We start from the raw sequence: 18,805 nt of genomic DNA on the forward strand, positions 1-18,805 counted from the left end.
GCCTTACTTTTAATGAGTAATAAAAGGCAGAAGGAAGAAAGGAAGGAAAGAAGGAAGGAAAGAAAGGAGAAAGAAGGAGTACAAGTTGTGTGAGACTATGATCACATTTCTACCATTTCCCAACTGTATTACCATCTTTCTGGATTTCTTTCACTATGTTAACATGAAGGAAATGGGCAGAGCCAAGATGGCGGAGAGTAGGCAGGACTTTGCCTGAGCTCTTCCTGGCTGAAGATTCCCTCAGAATTAACACTAGATCAAGCCTTTGAACAGAATTTGGAGTAACAGAAACCAAAAACATTGGGGTATAATAATTGTCCAGCTTAAGATATCTTAGAAGAACTTCAGGAAAAGTCTGTCTTAATTGGGCAGGGTTGAACATAGTCCAGAATAGGCCCAACAAGGGGAGGCACAACATGGGGAATACAGCAGGAGGCTCTTAACCAAAACATAGCAGCATTGGCTACTCTGTCCTGATTTAGAAAGCCAGTAGATCAGCAGAATAGCTGTAGAAACTCCAACAAAACTACAGAATACAAATGTTGAGCCCCCAAATAACAGGAAGGACTTGGCCAGGCCCATCCAGCACAGTGGGGACATCTGCAACATCACAAACTCCAAGTGTAATCTGTAGAAGGCCTCCCATTTCCCTACAGAGGATAATTGGGACAATCTTCTCTGTACCCTAGGAGCAGAAGTTAACTTTTAAAAATTAATTTAAAAAAAGCAACAAGAGCTCTGACTATAGAAATCTACTATGGGGACAGAGAAAATCAGAACACAATTCCAGAAGAGGACAGAAAAGGAAAAATGCCTTTAGATGAAGCCTCAAAGGGAAATATGAACTGGTCTCCAGTTCAAAAAGTTCTCTTCAAAGAGTTCAAAAAGGACCTTAAAATGGAGATAGAAGAAAAATGGGGAAAAGAAAAAAGAGCTAAACAGAAGAGTTATGAAAGCTTGGTTTGGGGGGTAGGGAAGGCAACAGCTTGGAAAAGGAAGCACAGAAATTGAAGAAAACAATGCCTTAAAAAATAAATTTGGCAAAATGGAAAAAATATATTGAAGACAACTTCTTAAAAATAAAACTAGCAAAATGGGAAAACAAAACTTTTAAAAGTTCAATTGGCCAAATAAAAAAGGTTTTAAAAATGCTAAGTGAAGAAAATAAATTCACTAAAAATTAGAACTAGACAAATGAAAGTGAATGACATAATGAAAAATCAAGAATCAGTTCAACAAAATTTTTAAAAAATGAAAAAATAGAATGTAAAATATCCCACTGGAAAAACAACTGACCTGAAAAATACATTTAAGGAGGATAATCTTAGAATTATTGGACCAACTGAAAGCCACAATGAAAAAAAGAGCCTAAACATCATCTTTCAATAAATCATCAAGTAAAACTGTCTGATATCTTAGAACCAGAGGATAAAATAGTCTTTGAAAGAATCCACTGATCAAATCCATCCTAAAAATCCATCCTAAAAGAAACCCCATAGTGAAAACTCCAAGGAATATTGTAGCTAAGTTCTAAAATTATCACATCAAGGAGAAAACACTGCAAGCAGCCAGAAAGAAACAATTCAAATGTCAAGGAACACCATCAAGATTACTCAGGACCTAGCACCTTCCACTTTAAAGTATGAAAGGACCTAGAATATGATATTATGGAGGGCAAAAGAACTTGGGACTACAACCAAGAATCAACAACCCAGAAAAATTAAGCATCATCTCTCAGGAGGAAAAAAAAAAAAAAATATATATATATATATATATATATATATATATATATATATATATATATATATATATATATATATATATATATACATATATACATATATATTCAATGAAACAGGGGATTTTCAGTCATTTCTGATGAAAAGACCAGAACTAAACAGAAAATTTAATCTCCAAACACTGAATAGAAATATAAAAAGGTAAACTGAAGGAAAAAAAATAAGTTTTTGAAGATTAAAACATTTACAACTCCACATTGGAAAATTATATGTATAACTCTTGAAAAATGTATCTTTGTCAGGGTAGTTAGAAGGGATACACTAAAGGGTATAGATATAAATTGATTTTAATGTGATAATATGAAAAAGAAATTGGTGTGGAAAAGAGATTGTACTGGGAGAAGAGGAAAGTAAAGGTAAAATGGAATAAACTATATCACATGAAGAGATACAAAAGACCTATTATAGTTGAGGGGGAAAAGGGAGTGGGATGAGCATTGTTTGAACCTTAATCTCATAGAACTTGGAATAATATAAACTAAGAGGGAATAACATACATAATTTTCTTTCTTTTTTATTTTTAATTTTTAAAATTAATTTTATAATTATAATTTTTTGACAGTACATATGCATGGGTAATTTTTACAACATTATCCCTTGTACTCACTTCTGTTCCGAATTTTCCCCTCCTTCCCTCTACCCCTCCCCTAGATGAACATATTTTGTTAGGCACAGAAATTTGTCATAGAAGGGGAAAGGAAAAGGGAAACCTAATAGAAGAGAGGGCAGAAGTAGAAGGGGAAAGGGATTTTTAAAAGAGGGAAGCCTGAAAAAAGGGAGGGCAGATTGAAGGAAGTAGTTGTCAGAAGCAAACTATTGATGAGGAGAGAAATAGTGAAAGGAGAGAGAAAAGTATAACTTGAGAATATAATAGGATGGTGGGAAATATAACTGTGAATGTGAATGGGATGAACCCTCTCATAAAACAGAAGCAGAGAGAAGAGTAGATAAAAAATCAGAATCCTACAATATGTTGTTTACAACAAACATATTTGAATTAGAAAGATGCATACAGGGCAAAGGTAAAACACTGCAGCAGGATATACTATACTTCAGCTGAAGTTAAAAAAAAAAAAAATAGAGGTAAGAATCCTGATCTCAGATCAGGCAAAAGTAAAAATATATCTAATTAAAATAGATAAGGAAGGAAACTACATCTTGCTCATAGATGAGAGATACTGAAGTAATATCAATACTAAACATAAATGAACCAAGTGATACAGCATCCAAATTTTTAGAAGAGAAGTTAAGTGAGTTGCAAGAAGAAAAAGGCAGCAAAACTATACTAGTGGGGAATATCAACCTCCTTCAATCAGAACTAGATAAATCTAACCACAAAATAAATAAGAAAAAAGTTAATGAGGTGAATGGAATTTTAGAAAATTTATGTATGATATGAAATTTGGAGAAATTTGAATGTATAAAACGAAGTATACATTTTGCTCAGTACATAGCACATACAAAAAATTGATCTCACAATCAAATGCAGAGAGGCAGAAATAGTAAATACATCCTTTTCAGATCATGATGTAATAAAAATTACATGTAATAAAGGACCATGGAAAAAAGATAAAAAATTAAGTGGAAACTAAATAATCTAATCCTAAAAAATGAGTGGGTCAAATAACAAATCAGAGAAATAATCAATAATTTCATCCAAGAGAATGGCAATAATGAGACCAAAATTAATGGGATTAGGAATTGCCCTTTACCACTATTATTATTCAATACTGTACTAGAAATGTTAGCTTTAGCAATAAAATAAAAAGAAACTAAAAGAATATGAATATGTAATAAGGAAACAAAACTATCACTCTTTGCAGTGGACATGATGGTAGAGAATCAGAGAATCAATTAAAAATCTATTAGAACTAATTAAAAAACTTTAGCAATATTTCAGGATATATAGTAAACTCACATAAATCATCAACATTTTTATGCTACCAACAAAACTCAGCAGCAAAAGATAAATAGAGAAATCCCATTTAAAATAACTGTAGATAATATATAATATTTGGGAGTCTACCTGTCAAAACAAAGCCAGGAACAATATGAACACAATTGAAAAACACTTTTCACACAAATAAAATTAGATCTAAACAACTGGAAGAATATTGAGTGCTTGTGAACAGATTGAGCTAATAAAATAACAATGAAAATTCTACCTAAATTATTCTACTTATTCAATGCCATGCCAATCATACTGCCAAGAAATTACTTTAGAGGAATAGAAAAAATAATACAAAAATACAAAATTCTTCTGGAAGAACAAAAGGTAAAGAATTTCAAGGAAATTAATTGGGGGGTGGAGCAAAGAAAGGTGGCCTATCTATACCAGACTTAAAACTATGTTATAAAGTATCAGTCATCAAAATCATATGATACTGGCCAAGAAATACAGTAGTAAAAAAATGAAATAGATTTGGTTCACAAGACACAATAGTCAATGATTATAGTAATATCATGTTTGATAAAGTCAAAGAGTCCAGCTTCTGGAATAAGAACTCACACAAAAATTACAGAGAAAACTGGGAAATATTATGGAAGAAACAAGACATTGACCAACATCTAACATATCAAGATTAGGTCAAATTGAGTTCATGATTTAGACAAAAAGGGTAATATCATAAGCAAATTAGGAGAATAAGGGATAGTCTATCTTTCAGATATGTGGAGAAGGAATGAATTTATGGCCAAAGAAGAACTAGAAAATATTATGAAATGCAAAATAGTTAATTCTGATTACATTAAATTAAAAATGTTTTGTACAAACAAAATCAATGCAACCAAGATTAGAAGGGAAGCAAAAAGACAGGAAACAAATTTTTTACAGCCAATGTTTCTGATAAAGGCCTCTTTTCTGAAACATATAGAGAACTAACTCAAATTTATAAGCATACAAGCCACTTTGTAATTGACAAATGATCAAAGTATATGTACAAACAATTTTCAGATGATGAAATTAAAGCCATTTATAGTCATATGGAAAAATGCTCCAAATCACTAATGGTAAGAGAAATGCAAATTAAGACAAATCTGAGAAACCACTTCATGCCTCTCAGATTGGTTAACATGACAAGAAAAGATAATAATAATGAATGTTGCAGGTGAGTGGGGAAACTGGGACACTAATTCATTGTTAGTAGAGTTGTAAAATGATCTAACCATTCTTGATAGCATTTTAGAACTATGCCCAAAGGGCTATCAAACTATGAATATTTGATCCATCAGTGTCTCTACTGGGTCTATATCCCAAAGAAATCATGAAAGAAGGAAAAGAGCCCACATGTACAAAAATGTTTGTAGTAGCCTTTTTATAGTGACAAGAAACTGGAAACTGAGTGGATGTCCATCAGTTGGGGAATGAGTGAATCAGTTATGGAATATGAATAATTAAATATTATTGTTCTACAAAAAACAATCACCAGGATGATTTCAGAAAGGCCTGGAGAGACTTAAATGATTTGACGCTAAGTGGAGTATAAATATGAAGACAATGTACACAGTAACAAACAACAAGATTATATGGATGGTCAACACTGATGGACTTGGCTCTTTTCAACAATGAGGTAATTCAGGCCAGTTCCAATAGACTTGTGATGGAGAGATCCATCTGCATGCATGAGAGAAGACTATGGGAACTGAATGTGGACCACAACGTAATAGTTTCATCTTTTTTGTTACTGTTGTTTGCTTGTTTTTTCTTTTTCATTTTTTCCCTTTTTGGTTTGATTTTTCTTGTGCAGCATGATAAATGTGGAAATATGTTTAGAAGATTTGTACGCGCTTAACCTATATTGATTTGCTGTCTAGGGGAGGGAAAATGAAAATAGGGAGGGAAAAACATTTGGAACACAAGGTTTTTCAGGGGTGAATGATGAAAACCATCTTTGCATGTATTTTGAAATAAACAAAGCTATTCTAAAATACATGCATATCTATGTATATGGACAAAAAAAGAGAAAAAAGAAATGATAAGTAGGCTGATTTCAGAAAAATCTTGGAAAGATATGAACTGATGATAAATGAAATGAGCAATATTATACAAATATGTTGTAGAGAATATTGTACATAGTAATAACAAGATTATGTGATGATCAACTGAGATAGTAGGTTCTTTTCAACAATGAGATGATTCAAGGAAATTCCAATAGATTAGTGATGAAAAGTATCATTCACATTTAGAGAGTGAAGTATGAATGCTAAACATGAATCAAAGCATAATACTTTCACCTTTTTGTTGTTGTTATTTGTTTGCTCTTTTTCACCTTTCTCTGTTTTTTCCCCTTTTGATCTGATTTTTTTCCCACAGCATGACAAATATGGAAACATATTTAGAATAGTTGTATGAGTTTAACTTGTATCAATTTTCCTGCTGCCTTGGGGAGGTAGGAAGGGAAGGAGAAAGAGAAAAATTTGAAATACAAGGTTTTTCAAGGTGAATATTGAAAACTATCTCTGTATGTATTTGGAAAAATAAAATACTATTGAAAGAAAAAAACTGCAACTTGTAATTTTAGGGAGTTTAATAATCTATAATGTTATTTTTAGCTTCAACATTCTAAGATTCTATTTTTAAGTATAAATAAAGTTTAAAGTTTTTAGAGCTTTAAAGTAATTATGCAAGGACATAGACAAGAAGTGCAAAAGATAAGAAGACCCAAATATGAGCTGCAAAAGGAGAGGAAGTGCCCATATTGGTTAAAAAAAAAAAAAAAAAAAAAAAAAGAACCACACAGTTCCCTATTATGTCAAAGATTATATATAAAATTCTCCATTAACCTCAAAAACACTAAAGTCTTGGCAACTGATCTCACACTGGAAGCAGTATCAGATTTATTTTCTTGGGCTCAAAGATCAGTATAGACAGCAACTGCAGTCTTGAAATTAAAAGTTGCTTATTCCTTGGGAGAAAAACTGTGATAAATCTGGATAGAATACTAAAAAGTAGAGACATCAAAATTCGAAAGCTCTGGCTTTTCCAATAGTAATGTATGGCTGTGATATTTGGACTAAAAGAAAAGCTGACCACAGCAGAAGTCACGCTTTCAAACTGTGGTGCTAGAGAAGACTTTGGAGAGGCCCTTGGATGGCAAAAAGATCAAATCAGTCAATACTTTAAAAAAAATTCATTCAGGCTATTTATGGGAAGGTCAAATACTGAAGCTGAGGCTTTACTTTTTGGTCATATAATGAGATGAGAGGTCACTGGAAAAGACCTTGATGTTGGGAAAGATTAAAGGCAAAAGAAAAAGGAAATGGTAGAGGGTGAGATGGGCACATATGGAAGCATATTCAGCACATTCACAAGGACATGGAAAAGTAGAGAAGAAATTTTGTCAAAAGTGCTGGTTTGAGGATTTTTTTTTTAAATGAAGTAGAAATTGTGTGTGTTTTTATGTGTGTCTTATGCATGTGTGTACATGCATATTTCTGAAGAGCTATAAGGAGGTATAGTTTCCTAGGACTTTTGAAGTAGCTCTGTGACATGATCAAATCACATGCATAAGAAACTAGTCCAGTAGCTATTAAGCTTTTTTTATGTTTTATGTACATTGTATCTTAAGTACTTTAATCTGTGCAACATTTTTTCTAAAAAAAAATCTACAAAATGTTATTCTAAAATTAGTGACAAGACTTCAATACTAGAAAATAACTTTTAAAATACAAGTATCAGCAATATTAGGGTAATATGGCCAATAAGACATTCTCTAATCCTCTTCGAACCTTTATCTTTTCTGCCAAAAAAGGACAGATGTAGCATAATCACAGCTAAATCCACAGAAGAAAGATAGAAGGCAAAATCCTAAGAACTGACACCATAGAATTCAATACTTGACATATTACCTAGAACTCTACACTGTCCTTCCATTCTTCATATTTCTTCTACAGAATAAGCTAACTCATGGACTTGAGGAGAGATTCGTCCTATGACTGAGCTCAGACCTAGATTAGCCATAAAGTTATGTGGCTCTGCTGGAACAGAGTCCAGTCTGACCGACCTTGCAAGAGGCAAGAGTATTCTATTCTGCCAAACTAGAACAGGGAAGGCAGAGAATAATGAAGAACCAGGTGAAGCTGTAACATGGATTGCTGTATTGGGCCAGAAGTAAAATGACTGAAGCCCAGCTGAGACCATTCCAACACAATTCTTTCTCTTCAGGTTACTCAGGTCAGGGACCTAGACAAAAAATCCTTATATCCTCCCTACATCTAGCCACCAGCAAAAAATGGTGGCCAGAAAGCCCCCATTTTCAAAGAGATTCCCCCCAAAATGGCTGAAACTTTAAAGATGTCAAGAGTAAACGTTAGAGACTTCCTTCTGAGAATTGCCCTGTATGCTATGGTAGGGTGGACCAAGGATGTAAAAGGGGGCTTGGCCTCTGAGGCAGGAGTTGTGTCTTACAGGTGTTTCCTTGAGAAGGTGTCTTCTTGCTAGATCTTTCCTTAGGACCAGCACTAACTCAAGGTATCTCCCTTCTGTGAATCCACCTATACTGTGCTGAGTGGGTTAGGTATTGCGGGAGGGGGGAGAGAGGAGAGAGGAGAGAGAAGAGAAAGGAGAGAGGAGAGAGGAGAGAAAGGAGAGAGGAGAGAAAGGAGAGAGGACAGGAGAGAGGAGAGAGAGTCATACACCTGCTCCAGCTTCCTAACCCCTGCTGAGAACACCAAGAAAGAGATATTGTTTTGGCACCTTAACATTGGTTTGTCCCAATGTCTATCCAGGGAAGATTGGTATGTATGGCCTTGGCTATCAGCAGCCTTGGAGCAGGAGGTTACAAGTAAACATCTCTATAAAATTCCATCTGAAAACAGATAGACAAGATCCTAATATGAAAAGAAAGATGAATGAAAAGAATATAAAGTATTATTACAATGACATTATGAAAGAAAATTAACTAAAACCTGATTTAAAAAAACAAAACAAAACAAAACAAAACAAACAAAACAAAACAAAACAAAAACAAACAAACAAACAAACAAACAAAAACGCATCCTATGGACTTCCTAGTCCATAGGATGAAACAAGAATAAACTCTTGGATGATTTGAATGAAAAATTATTAGAAATTAAAATTTTCAACTGATAATATTTTATTTAGCAAGCTTAAAAATATTGAATCAGCAATAGAAAAAAAAGTCTCTATAAAAGTCATAAAGATTACCAGATTTGCAAAACAAAAAGGGGAGAAAGGGAAGAAAATTTGACAGATTAGAAATAAATAAATGAGTGAGCACATGAATTCTTTATAAACCAGATTGACTGCTCTTAAAGAAAAGATGCACAGAGATAAATTATGGATCCTGGATCTTCTAAGAGAATACAATAAAGCAAAAAGTCAATGTCATAATGCAAGAGAAAAAGGCCACAAGAAAATTATCCAGAATTTCTTGTTATAGAAAACAAAGCAATGATTGGGGGAAAAATACACAAAACTTCATGATAGGCAATGTTCAAATTTTACAATAACAAACACTGAATTTTTCATAGTGTCTACAGAAAGACCTTTGGGTTTTATTGAAAGGGAATCTGAATAATTCATGATTATTTCAGGGCTATAAGAAATCATAGAAGGGAACTTCAGGGGGTTGAATCAAGATAATGGAATGTAAGATCATGACTGCCAAACTTTCCCCAAAGCCACCACAGATAATAACAAATCTATTTCTGAATGGAAAAAAAAAAGAACAAAAAAGTCACAGTAAATCATTTTTCAATCCCAGGGCAGTTTAGGAATACAAAAGAAGTTTGCAGAAATTGGGATGAAGGTAAACTGTGACCAAGGATCCGTAGGATACATAGAAGCAGTACCATCTATGAGTCTTAGAGTAGTAGTTACAACATCAGTAAGGTATCAGGTGCATCCAACATATAGGGTCATTAAGGAGACTGATAACAAAGAGATCAGATCCTTGAGGACCTCTCTGCTAGCACTGGGCACAGGATCAGGCACAATTTAGTAGCTCCTTAACCAGTTTCAGATGTTTCAAGTGTTCAAGGCAAAAGGCAGCAGTTGTAGTCCCAGTGGAGTGGAGGTACTATCTGGTTAAGGTCCATAATACAGAACAGGAGGTCAGTGACTATACTTTATTCAGATCATTTCACCAAGGAATCATTAAAAAAAATTCCCAAACAAGAGCTACAGAAACTCAAACCAGCCACATTTTCTCCTCTCCCTAGCCCCCATGGAGGTGAATAGATCCAAAGCCTATCATAAAGGCGAAATTCACAATTTAAGCTGGAAAAAAATAGCTAACATAAAAAGAAACTAACCATAAAATTTTTCTACAGTGACAAGAAAGCTTTAGACACAAACCCGAAAGACAACATCGACTAACAAAACATCAACCAAAAGAAAAAGAAAGCAGATTGGTCACAAAGGCTACAAAAATCCCTAGATCAACTAAAGAAATGTTTCAAAATGACAGAAAAATTATTTTAAAAACCAAATAAGAGGGGGCAGCTAGGTGGTGCAGTGGATAGAGAACCAGCCCTGAAGTCAGGAAGACCTGAGTTCAAATCTGGTCTTAGACTCTTAACACTTCCTAGCTGTGTGACCCTGGGAAAGTCACTTAACCCCAATTGCCTCAGCAAAAAAAAAAAAAAAAAAAAAAAAAAAAAAAAAAAATTAGAGAAACATCTGGGGCCAAGATGACAATGAGAAAGTAATCCTTTGGAGTTCTTCCAAATTCCCCTACAAACAACTAGAAAATCTCCCTCACAATTGATCTAGCAGCAGAGGAGCAGCTTATAAGCCAATAAGAAAAGTCTGTTTCATTAGGGTGAGAGGAGAACATGATCAGCAGTAAGGAGCCTCACAGCAGGGGGCCTGCAGCAAGCCTCCAGGCCTTTGTCAATACACCAGTGTGATAGATGGGCCCTAGGATGGGACAACAAAACATTTTGTTTTCCACAGAGCTAGAATTCCAAGAATTGTGGATAATAATCAACAAAGTTGCTTAACAGGTGGATCAAATAAAAAAAAATTATTGTTTCTGAGTACAAATAGAAGCATTCTCTCTATCTCTTTCTTTTTAACTTAATTTTTCTTGAGGGTTTTTATTTTATACAAAAACAAGAGGTCAAGAATATCAAGGGAATTAATGAAAAAAAAAATATAAAGGATGGTAGATTAGCAGTATCAAACCTAACACTATATTGTAAAACAAAAGCCATCAAAATCATTTAGTATTGGCTAAAAAATATGGTGGTTGACCAGTGGCATAGATAAGATAAACACGATACAATAATCACAGCCCATAATAATCTAGTATTTGATAAATCCCCAAACTCCAGGTTCTGGAATAACAACTATTTGACAAAAAATTGCTAGGAAAAACTGGAAAATATGTCAGAAACTCTGCATAGACCCACATCTCACATCCCATACAAAATGAACATATGATTTGGGCATAAAGGATAATACCACAAACAAATTAGAAAAACAAGGGATAATTTACCTATCAGATCTTTGAGGAAGGGAAAAATTTATGACCAAAGAAGAACTAGAAAATGTTATGAAAGGCAAAATGGGCAACTTGGATTACATTAAATTAAAGAGATTTTGCACAAACAAAACAGAAACAAGACTAAAAGGAAAATACAAAGTTGAAAAAAAAATCCTTGCAGTCAGTATTTTTGATAAAGGTCTCATTTCTAAAACATATAAGGAACTGTGCCAAATTTATAAGAAAAATTATTCCCCAATTGATAAATGGCCAAAGGATAAGAAAAGACAATTTTTGGATATTGAAATTAAAGCCATTTATAGTTATATGAAAAAATGCTCTAAATTACTATTGATTAGAGAAATACAAATTAGAACAACTATGAGGTACTACCTCACACCTCTCAGATTAGCTAAAATGAAAGGAAAAGATGATAAATGGTGGAAGGGATGTGGGAAAACTGGGACACTAATGCATTGTTGGAGTTGTAAAATGATCCAACCATTCTGGAAAGGAATCTGGGACGATCCCAATGTGCTATAAAATTGTGCATACCTTTTGACTTAGTAGTTCCATTATTAGAGCTGTCTATCAAGGAATCATAAAAAAAGGGAAAAGGATCCCCATGTGCAAAAAAAATAGCAGCTCTTTTTGCGGTAGCAAAGAACTAGGAAAAAAAATGGATGCCCATCAACTGGGGAATGACTGAAAAAGTTGTGGTACACAAAGGTAAAGGAATATTATTGTTCTATTAAAAAATGATGAACAAACTGATTTTAGAAAGGCCTGGAAAGATTTGCATGAACTGATGCTGAGTGAAGCAAGCAGAACCAAGAATATATTGTACACAATAACAGCAAGAATAAGTAATGATCACCTATGAAAGATTGAATTTTTCTCAGTGGTTCAGTGATCCAAAGCAATCCCAATAGACTTTGGACAGAAAATGCCATCTGCATCCAGAAAAAGAATGAAGGAGACAATGTAAATCAACACATGCTACATTCACTTCTTTTTTCTCTCTCTTTTTTTTTTATCTCTCCCATGGTTTTTCCCTTTTGATCTGATTTTTCTCTCCCAACATGGTTCACAACACAATGTGTATTAAAAATAAATTAATTTAGAGAATTTTTTTAAAAGTAACACATGTGAAGCACAGAGATACACATAGGATAAAGGTAAGGTGCTGGCGTAGAATATATTATGCTTCAGCTAAAGCAAAGAAAGTAGGAGTTGCAATCATGATATTGGATAAAGCAAAAGCAAAATTAGATCTTGTTAAAGGAGATAAAGAAGAAAACTAGACAGTATTACAGACAATGAAGTTGTATCAATACTTAACATAAATGCACCAAATGATAACAGCATCTAAACTTTTAAAGAAATTGAACGTGTTATAGGAAGAAACAGATAATAAAACTATACTAGTGGGGGACTTTAGCTTTTTTTTTAATCACACTACCAGAAGAGATAATTAGAAAAGCAATGAGAGCTATGAAAGAAAGAATTGGAAATGTGATTAATAGCTTTGCTCAAGAAGTACAAAAGTTTGCCCAAATAGCAAGCTCTCTGAAAACTAGAATATACCAAATAAAAGCCAAAGATTCCATGAGATGATAAAAAAATAAAACAAAATCAAAATACTGAAAAAACAGAAAAAAAATGTAATTGATTTAATAGCAAATATGAAGAGGCTAATAAGGAAAAAAATTAAGAATTATTGTACTACCTAAATGCTATGATCAAAAAAAGAATCTAGACAGCATATCTCCAAAAATCCAAAAGCAATTGCCAAAATCTCTTAAAACCAGAGGACAAAGTAGAACTAAAGAGAATATAATCCTATATGTTTGAATTATATGAAAGACAAAACTTTCTGAAAAAGAAACTCTTCACAAACATATATAGCACTGCCATTTACAAGCTGATTCATATAATAACAATTTGCCCCACTTACATCTAGAATTGATTTGAGCTGAAGAAAATGTGTGAAAATACTAAGTAAAATAAACAGTAAGTACACAGATTTCTAAATGTCCCACATTCAAGTATATCTATCTAAGAAGTAGTAAATCAAAGAAGGCTAAAATCAGCATGGAGTGGTAGGTAATGTACTAAATTTGGTGTTAAGAAATTTCGATTGGAATTCTGCCTCTAACACTCACTAGTCTTGTAAAGGGGAGCAAATAACTTATTGCTAACTGGACCTCAGTTTCCTCTTGTACAAAATTATTCAAAGTCCCCTCCAGCTCTAAATCCATACATCTATATCTCAAAAATTAAAGTCCTTCTGTAGATAACATTTTATGATTTTAAAAAGCAACAGGAAGAACAAAAATAATTATTAAAAATCCCCAAATAGTTTTTCTTTTGTAATATTTAAAATTGGAAATGGAGAAAGGAATAGAAAGAACTATATGTTTTGGAGACATGTAAATATAATTATTGAAAGAGTGACTCAATTATAATCAATCATTAAACTACTCTACTAAAATTTTTATGAGTTCTTAAAGTTTGTAATGATGTTGCCTTTACTCCAAATTCAATTACAATTTTTAACAAGTATTTTAAAGGTTGGGAAAGGCGTAATCTCTCAGTTGCCAATTATTTCTTGAGCATAATAGAAGACTAATAAATAGGGGGTAAACATTTCAAATGATTGTTAAACATTTGTGAATATTTACATTAAAATAATAACATTCCTTTGAGAAAACACATGGCAACTCAGTTTTCAAAGGCAAATCAAACAGTTGGAGGAAACATCAGTTCTACCCAACTAAAAATATTTTGCAACATGATGATGCTGAATTTACATTTTACCTCATCTCTTTCCTCATATAACTTCCTCAAGATGTCTGTTTCTACAATCAGCTTTTCTTCCAGCAGAGGTTTATGTTCCTTCATGAAGTCTACATCTCTTTTAAGTATCATAGTAGTTGCTTCCTCCTTGGTCACTAGATTCTTAAGCTTCTTTAACTTCTGCATTTCCTTCTCAAGATTCCCCTGTAATTCCAGGATTTCTGCTGCACAAGTCTCATGTTCTGTTAAATCAAATGAGTAAAATGGCAGGAGAATCAATTTTGAAACCTTTTCTTGTTAAAATATAATTAACTTTTGTTATTAAAATCAGAGTATTATTTTGGGATTTTTAAAAAATTATTTTCTTTTCACATTTAAGATGATGAGAAAACCATAACTAAACATTTATTTCATATTACAATGAACTATTTTATTATGTTCAGTTTCAAAAACCTATGAGATCTTCTAGGAAATATGTAATATTATTATCATCTGGGAGGTAGCTGCTACTATTATTCCCATTTAGTAGGAGAACTGAGGCAGACAAAAGGTTATTTGCCCAGGGTCACGGAGCTAATAAGTGCCATATTTGAGCTCATATCTACCTGATTCCAGTCCAGCACATAGGTGCTGCAGATTCCTTTCTGCCTCTGTAATTCCAGTTACTTAGAAATTTTTATCAACTGATTATTTATATAACATCTAAATATATCAATAATAAAAATATCATAGTAACAAAATTTCAAGGAAAAGTTCCAGTTCAAATTTAAAGCCTACTAGTCACAAATTCTACAATTAATATTACATATTTAAACTAAAAGAGTATTTGATTAAAAATAGAATAGATAAATCTGAACTATTTTAGGATTTAATAGGTTTCCCTTATTTTTTGAAAATACCTCATTTAATTTAGATTTCTGTTTTTCATAAAAAGTATATCTATTTAGTAAAGATTACATACAACAGAGGTCTAATATTTGGCACTTGGGCACACAAGCATTTTTCACTTCTACAAATAATAAAAAGGGAAAATATAATATTTGATTTTTGGGGTAGGAAACTTAAAGCTGATTCTGTTTAAAATGCTTTACCCAATTCAGAAAATATCCAATTCAGAAATTGGTATTTCTGGTAAATTTCTGAAGCTTAAACTTTTCAAAAATGAATTATTCTCTCATTTTTCTTTAGCTATTTAAAGCAAATTTCAAATTTAGTTTTAAGGTATAATTAATAATGTGAACATCTTTGTCATTCTTTTTGAAAATACACTAGCAATTAATGATCTAATTGGTCCTTGGTTTCTAGAAATAATGCAATCAGTGATTGTGAAATTAATACAAAAGTAGTACCTTATTTGCATACATAACAAAGTGGGGGAAAGCACACTAAGGAATGTTAGTAAATTATTTTTGATGTTATATTTGTTCCAGTTATATTTTAAAAGGTTAGAGGGGGAAAGGCATGGGTACCTGAAAAGAAACTATAGGATTTAATAGCAACCACATCCTAGAACATTGGCTGAAGCAATGAAACAACAGGAAATGCAAGGTGAAGGCATCATGAGTCAAGGATACCCGAGAGCTACACATGCAAAGATATATACACAAAGAGGCAGAAGCAAAATGAAGGTTCACCCCCAAGAAGTGTAATGGTACCAGAAATATCAAACAAGAATTTTCTTGCTTTTGAGGTTTTCCTTTTAGTTCTAAGAACACAGGAGAACTTCTCTTCCCAATCAGATAGCCTTGTGAAAATCACACAGCTTTCCCAAATTTAAATAATGGTGTCTTATGGTTTTTAGTGTAAGGGGTGTGTGTGTGTGTGTGTGTGTGTGTGTGTGTGTGTGTGTGTCCATGTGCTTCTAGAGGCAATCTGATTATTTTGCTTTCCCTTATTCGGAAGTACTGAAGATTCTTGTATTATTTCTACTTTATGGTGTCAGGGTTTGTTCTGGGAGATCTATAATCCTTAACTGTTTTTGTTAACATCACTTTGGGATCAGTTATTGTACTTGCTTTAAGATCATGTATTCTTTTTAACATGGTTGCATTTTATTTCTCTTATGCCAGGTTTTCCTCCTATTCTGAATTTCTATAATCAAAATTGATTATTCTTTTCTCTAGAGAAATTCAACACTGTGGGTTTAAGTTTTTACAATCTATTAATTATTTCTATTTTGAACAATCGGACCTTTGTTCCATTCTAATTTCTTCTTATGTAGATTTAATTTTTCTTTTGAATAATTTTGAACTGTTTTTTTGTTGCTGGTTCTTTTCCCTTGGAATTTTACAAAAATCTGTGTTTAATGGACCTTACATCATTTTTCTTAGTCTATTAATATTTGTTAAAAGGAGTTTTGTATACTCTTCAAGGATTTAACAAAGATGGGAATAAGGTCAGCATTGTAGAGATTGTGGAAACATAAGCACATATAGAGCTATTAATTGGCACAACTATTCTGGAAAGAAATTTGCAAAGAAAACAACTAAATTGGGCACACCTTTTGACCCAGAGATTCCACTGATAAGCCTATTTCTTGAGATCACTGATAAAAGGAAAGCCCCATATACACCTAAATATTTATAGCAACACTTTATGTGGCAACACAAAACTGAAAACAAAGGAAACGCCAATCAATTGCAGAAAGCTAAACAAGCTGTTTTATATGGCTATGATAGAAAACAACTATAAGAAATGGTGAATATGATGTATACAGAAAAACATGGAAAGATTAATATGAACTATTTTATAATAAAATAATGAGAGGTAGAATGATATATGTGACTCAAAAATATCTATGGAAATAACAATAAAACAATCAAAACAGAATGTTAAAGAATGTTCTCAATCAAACAGCCCCAAATAACAGCCATGAGAAGCCAGCATTCTCCTCTCCTTTGTAAGGGTAAAAGGTGATTCCATAAGGTACTGCATATAACTCCAGACACATCATCTAGTTTTATGCAATTTTTTCTTCCTTTGTAATTTTATTATTTGTAATTTATTTTATCATATCACTTATATACTTATATAATCTATATTTTGTTATACTTTTGTTTTATTAGATATTATATTAAGATTATATATTGCTAGGATATCATATATTAGGACATTATATATAATTTAAATAATGACATATATATGTTATCATTATGGATGACTGGAAGGAAACAGAATAGATGACTCTGGAAGGAAGAAGAAGAAAGAATAGAGTAGAAAACATAAGTAATGTTAAAATAAAAGTTATCCCTATAATTCATTTTTAAAATATGAAAAATGTATATCAGATACTTAAAAACGCATTCTTGGTTTTCTAATTTAATAGATGGTCATTTGGCATCTTTGGTTTCCAAGGAAGTGTCCAAGGGATTTTTTTTTGGGGGGGAGGCAGTTATGTTAACACTTTTATTAGTGATTTGGTTAGAGCCAGATTGTGAGAGACTTTGTAAACCAAGGAGAAGAGTGTTTTATTTTATATTAGAACCAACTATGATTCCCTAGAGTTTCTTGAACAAAGAAATGACATAGTCAAACCTGTGCTTTAGGAATATCTATCTGGCAACAGAAAATAAATGAAAACAGTGAAAAACTAAAGGCTTGGGAAGTTATTTGAATAGTCCAGATGATAAATAAAGGATGGATATGAGATAATCTGTAAGAAAAGAAGTGACATACCTTTGTAACTAGTAACTAGTTGGAAATGGAGGTGGAAACAGGACAAAGAGAGAAAATGGTTTGAGGATGATTTCAAGGTTAATGAACCTGTATAGTGGCACCCACAACAAAAATAGAAAAGCATGGAAGAAAGAAGGGGTTAAGGGAGCAAGAAAGATGAGTTATGGTTTGAACAGAAAGAGTTTGAGATACCTATAAAAAGATCAGATGGAAATATCCAATGGGCATTTAGTGGTGCTGGATTAAAACTAAGGATAATGAGACTAGGGTTGCACATTGGACCTGGGTATCATCTGTAGGGACATAATAGCTGTACCCCTAGAAGCTGGTGAGGCCCCTAAGTTCAAGAATGTTGATAATGTTAAAATTCAGCAAATGGAATAAAAGAAAAAAAGTTTAAAGCAATTTTTCATTATGCAGTACTACTTCCCCTACAACAATGCTTATAAAAGTTATAAAAGACATACATCAAAATATTGTCTTTATGTATGTAGTCTACACCAAGCACTCCGTAGATGTGAATGTTTTCTCAAAGCAAATTCTTTTTAATTTTAATAATAGCTTTTTATTTTCAAAATACATGCAAAGATAGTTTTCAACATTCTCCCTTGCAAAAACTTGTATCCCAAATCCCCCTCTTCTCTTGGCCTCCCATTAGCAATTAATCCAATATATGTTAAACATGTGCAATTCTTCTATACATATTTCAATTGTTATTGTGCTGCACAAGAAAAATCAGATCAAAGAGGAAAACATAAGAAAACAAAATACAAACAAAAAAACAATAACAACAAAATGATGTTATGATCCACATTCAGTTCCTATTGCTCTCTCTTTGGATGCAGATGGGTCTCTTCATCACAAGATCATTGGAACTGGCCTGAATTACCTCATTGTTGAAAAGAGTCATGTCTATCAGAATTGATCCTTATATAATGTTGTTGCTGTGCACAATGATCTCTTGGTTTTACTCACTTCACCTAACATCAATTCATGTAAGTCTCTCCAGGCCTTTATGAAATCATCCTGGTGATTGTTTCTTATGGAACAATAATATTCTATGACAATCATATACCATAACTG

General features: G+C 32.7%; 1 protein-coding gene across 1 annotated transcript in view; it reads right to left on the minus strand.

Annotated features, from left to right (window-relative positions):
• The window catches only part of CCDC178 (coiled-coil domain containing 178), a 630,290-nt gene that overhangs the window by 510,383 nt on the left and 101,102 nt on the right, over positions 1 to 18,805 (minus strand). The window contains exon 9 of the mRNA XM_074277537.1: positions 14,069 to 14,289. Coding sequence (XP_074133638.1) covers positions 14,069 to 14,289 — 221 coding nt within the window. The remainder of the gene's footprint in view (positions 1 to 14,068; positions 14,290 to 18,805) is intronic.

This window comes from Sminthopsis crassicaudata, chromosome 1, assembly GCF_048593235.1.
Source record: "Sminthopsis crassicaudata isolate SCR6 chromosome 1, ASM4859323v1, whole genome shotgun sequence".
Classification (NCBI taxonomy): domain Eukaryota; kingdom Metazoa; phylum Chordata; class Mammalia; order Dasyuromorphia; family Dasyuridae; genus Sminthopsis; species Sminthopsis crassicaudata.